At 44.5% G+C, this 5,229-nt stretch overlaps 1 protein-coding gene across 1 annotated transcript; it reads right to left on the bottom strand.

The window, feature by feature from the left end:
• Window positions 1-3,275: 3,275 nt before the first annotated feature.
• On the bottom strand, window positions 3,276-4,730 carry LOC147882417 (UDP-glycosyltransferase 72B1-like). The gene has a single exon (XM_087400239.1). It carries the CDS (start codon window positions 4,728-4,730, stop codon window positions 3,276-3,278), a length of 1,455 nt encoding a protein of 484 aa, XP_087256365.1.
• Between the last annotated feature and the right edge of the window lie 499 nt (window positions 4,731-5,229).

Consider the following 5,229-nt stretch of genomic DNA (forward strand, 5'->3'; position numbering starts at 1 on the left):
TGGCTATATTGGTTGAAAGTAAAGATTGCACGCTAACACTTTACTTTATTTAGATACTCCATCTTTTATTGTTTACCATATTGGTCCCACCTCAAGATCAATCACCTGCTCGATCCCATGCATATCTTTAAGAATGTGGCATCTACCATTTGGGAGCATTTGAATGGGACACAAGATTCGGCAGGCATAAGGGAGGATCTACGTACCACAGGGAGGATGCGTGAAGCTTGGCCTCAAGAGAGACCAAATGGACGTGTTTTTTTACCTCGTGCACTGTGGATGTTATCAAAGCTAGAGATGGAGACGGTAAAGTGTGCTATTACTACAATTCGTACTCCCACTGGATGCATGAGGTGTTTGAAGGGAGCCTTTACAAAGAGCAAGAAAAGAGGTGTAGAGCAATTATATGGCTTGAAATCTCATGATTGGCACAAGATGCTCCAAGTAAGTATTTTATATGCATAATATCTTTTTCATTTCAAATTTGTGAGTGAATAGCTATAAGCAACTAATCAACCACCTCCTCGTGGGTTCAGTTCATACTACCTACTAGCATTTCACATAGTGCATCAAAGGACGTGAAAGATTGTATTTACAAGATGGGCGAGCTTGTGAGGTATGTGAGCTCAAAGGAAATAGATCCCACCACGCTTGATAATGCTCGAGTTATGTCAGTGGAGGCGGTTTGTTTAGTGGAGGAGACATTTCCACGTTCTATTCTCACAAGCCAACTACATCTCATAGTACATTTGGTGGATGAGATTGCTATATGCGGTACTATATATGCACGATAGTTGTTCTTCCTCGAGCACTTCATGAAGACCTTGAAGGGCTTCGTGAGACAAAATGCAACACCCGAAGGTAGCATGGCCGAGGGTTGGTTGGTACAAGAGTCCCTTGTATATATTTCTGAGTTTCTTGTTGATGTGGATAGCTCTCTCCCACGACTATGGAGAGATGATGAAGACCTAAGGATGACCTCTATTGTGCCTCAAGGAAAAGGACGCAACAAAGTAATAGACACAGAGTTGCATAATAGTATCAACCTCTTTTGCGTGCTTAATAGTGATGTGATGAAAAGATGGGTGACAAGATACGAGGATGCAAAGGCAAGAAGACAAGAAGAAAGGGCCCTCTTTCGTACACACCATGGATCTCGTGTACCATACCCTCAGCACCTAAGAGCACTTCCAAAGGATATTCATGTGGATTGGCTACTTGATGAAATTGAGAAAGCAGAGAAAGACGAGGGGATGCATATCACAATGGAAGAATGGGAGTATGCTAGGGGATGCATGAGCAAGGTCGGTATATAGAATGTTATGCATAAGTTAGGAGCTTTTTATAATTTAGATTGCTTATTTAATTGATTTTTTCTTGGTGTGGTGCACTATGTTCAATGCTATATGGTGTGAGGGCAAGCATTTTCGAACATAACGGATTGATGATAAGAGAAACACACAAGATTATAGCGTCATTGCTAGCTTTGAGGGAGCCAATGGAGCCATGGATGATTATTGTGGCATAATCCAAGATATCATTATGCTTGACTTTCGACGCTTCTTTGTGTATGTTTTGGATGTAAAGTGGTTTAAGGACGTGGTGGAAAGAGGCCCTAATGCAACAATCAAATGCCATGTAAGTGGCTTTGTAACTATTGACTCCACAAAGTTTTGGCAAAGTAGGAAGGACACACTAGTACTACCGCAACAATGTGAACAGGTTCTGTGCACACATATAAAAATACTCGCTTTTAAATATTTGATGCAAGAAAAGTAACATGATTGTATTTGTGTTTGAGTTAGGTTGTCTATCAACCAATGGTGGATAATAATAGATGGTGGCATGTCATACCTATTATGCCACGTTTCAAAGTGATGTATAGTACATTTACTAATATGGAGCATATGGAGGATGATCATGGCCATGGACGTGATGATGACCATGATACAAGAGAGCAGGATGATCATGAGATAGGAGATATAGATATTGAGGCCGGCATTACCCGTGAGGACGAGCCTACCATTGGAGATGCTGATTTCGATGAGCACATGAGTGGCACAAGTAGTAGTGGGTTGAATGTATTTGTAGATCTAAACACTTGTTTGGATTTTGAAGTAGATAGTTTGGCAAGGGTTGATCTCATCGAGGATGAGATTGAACCGTAGCCCCATAATTGATATTGGCAAAACTATTTTACATATTGTCTCATTCATTTCACTTAATTCTTGTATATGTGGGCTTGCAAAAAATTATGTGCTTTGGTAATCATGGGCAATGTTTGGAAAGCAATGATGTACACCAAAATCTCACTTTCTATATTCTCTAGAGCGCGTCTATTTACGTGTCTAAATGCACGTCTAAGTCTCAATGTAAACGCGCAAATAAACGCGCAAATACACGCACAAATAGATGCGCTAATAAACGGGATGTGAGACGGGCCCGTATTTTCTCAGGTCAAACGCACAAATAGACGCGGTGATTTACGCGCAAATAGACGAGCGTTTAGCTGCGCATTTAGACGCGCCCGTAATTTCTCTACTAAAGCAATGCCTATAGATGCGCCCGCTATTTTGCGCGTCTACCAAGCGCGTCTATAGTTGCTTTGTGTTGTTGTGAAAGACCTAAGGATGACCTCTATTATACCTCAAGGAAAAGGACACAACAAACTAATAGAGACGGAGTTGCATAATAGTATCAACCTCTATTGCGTGCTTAATAGTGATGTGATGAAAAGATGGGTGACAAGATACGAGGATGCAAAGGCAAGAAGACACATAAATAGATGCGCTGATAAACGCAATGTTAGACGGGCATGTATTTTCTCAATGTAGATGCGCTAATAGATGTATTAGTACATGCACAAATAGACGAGCTATTAGACGTGCTATCAGACGCGCCTGTAATTTCTCTATTCAAATAACGCCTATAGACACGCCCGCTATTTTGTGCATCTATCAAGCACGTCTATAGTTGCTTTGTGTTCTTGTAATATGCATATATATAGTTGAGATCTAGGCTGAGTTAGGTCAAGCTATATATAGCTCTAACATAACATAGAAAAGTGTTATAGTGTAAGCAGACTCAGCTCTGAAGGACTAACTCATAATTTTATTAAGAGTACATACACTAGTAGGACTAACTCATAATTTTATTAAGAGTACATACACTAGTAGACACCTTAAAAACAACACACCACACTCAACATTTTTTCCACGGGCAGATATGCTTTGCAAAAGGAGGGAGTGAGGCATTATGCTGCATGCTAGCACAGTTCAACGAGCAACTAGCTGGTCGAGGAAGCCATGGAGAGAAGAATAGGAAGAGCCTTGTGGAAGCACGACACGTGTGGCAACGTCTTTAAAGTGAGAGGCTGTGTCTCTTAGGAGGGTGCTATGGGGGTGATCTTTGTCCATGAGCACACGAACCAAGCGTGCCACCTCGTGTCTGCCCACAACGCCGTCGTCTCCCTTGTTCATTGTCATTGCCATTCCCACTTTCATCAACTCCACCAACAGCTTGCAGTTCATTCCCTGATCTCCAAACACTGGCCAGCACAGTAGCGGTAGCCCCGAGCTCACCCCCTCCAGCGTCGAATTCCACCCGCAGTGCGTCATGAACCCCCCCGTCGCTGCATGCCCCAGTACCCTCCTCTGCGGTGCCCACCCCCTCACCACCCTTCCCCTCCCCTTCGTCCTCTCCTCAAAGCCTCCTGGAAGCACAGCTGCGTAGTCTTCTGCTTCTTCACCAGAAGAATCATCGCTTGGTATCTTCACTACCCACAAAAATCGGTGCTCGCTCTCTTCTAAGCCCAGTGCCAGCTCCCGAATTTGGGTGACAGACATGCTCGCAATCGATCCGAACGCTACGTACAGAACTGTCGATGCCGGTTGCATGTCCAACCAGTCCAAGCACGCTTGATCGGCTGTGCTCAGGGATTCGACTTTATCACCTTTCAAGAAAGAAGATGACACAAGTGGACCTATAGCTCTGATATTTATGGCCTTTGGGAGAGCCTCGAGGGTTTCGTGCTCTAGTTCACGAACGGTATTTATGAGCACGCCTGACGCTCCGCGTAAACTGGATGCAATTTGCAGCACATACTCGAATGAGCATAACGGATTTGGATCCCATGCCACTTCAGGAAGCTCAGCGGCGTGAAGAGGCGGAAACCCTGGCAAATGGAACAGCTCAGAAGTCGCAGAGATATCAGTAGCAGAGCGAAATGGAAGGCGCCCCTCAGAGACGAAGTCTGGGACGTGAAGTAGGAAAGAGAAAAAGATTGCCGACATAGGGAAGAATATATACGCCGGGATGCTGTATTTCTCGGCCACGCCATTGGTCCACCAAAGCAAACAGTCATAGATAATACAAACAGGGCGGTCGGCTTGCTTTCTCTCTGCTCCGCTCATGAGCATTTCCAACAAGCTCTCGAATACTTTTTCCATTTTGCCCGTCGCTTCTACCATAACGTTGATTTGGCTTTCGCTATCGAGGCTGCCCTTTTCCTGAGGCAAACCATCTGGCAATCCAACTAATTGGATCGGGAGCTCTCCGGCATCGAAACCCTGCGTTTGCATGCGAGAAATGTAGTGCTCAGTGCAAACGAAAGTGATGCGGTGCCCAGCAGAGGCCAAAGTACGAGACAAATCCAAGGCAGCGTTGATATGTCCTTGTGCTGGGAATGGAAAGACGACGATATGGACAGAAGGCAAGGATTGAGAACCCATCGGAAGATCGTACACTATAGGGCAGAGAAGGAGGCAATGGAGAACATCTCTACTATAGGTTGCTTATAAGGATTCCCTGCTATCAGATTGGTCGGCAAAAACAGATAGCAGACTTCGGAAAGTCCGAAAAATATCATGTAGAGCCGGATATTAGAGCGATTCCCCCGGATGGGAATTCTTCGTCGTGTGTATGAGGAGAACACAAGGCAGTGTGTTCCCATGTGGTCGTCCCAGTTCAGCTAGACTTTGCATCATCCTCCAATTCCAAATGAATTGGTCCGTTCACACTTTTCAAAAATACCCTCCTCCAAATTTCAGCGGGCAGGAGAGCCGTTATTATTCCTCTCCTAGAGCTGCTCTCAAGGAGAATGCTACAGGGGAAGGTGGCCTGCGCCTTAGGAGAGGCATGCGCAGGGTCATCCTGACCCGAGTCCTGCTTCTGCTTCTTGTGCAAATAAATCTTCATTGAAGCCATGTAGAACAGGAAAATTGAAGGCAA

This window comes from Dipteris shenzhenensis, chromosome 29 (assembly GCF_047967505.1).
Source record: "Dipteris shenzhenensis isolate YYH24624 ecotype China chromosome 29, Dip_SZ_1.0, whole genome shotgun sequence".
Lineage (NCBI taxonomy): Eukaryota > Viridiplantae > Streptophyta > Polypodiopsida > Gleicheniales > Dipteridaceae > Dipteris > Dipteris shenzhenensis.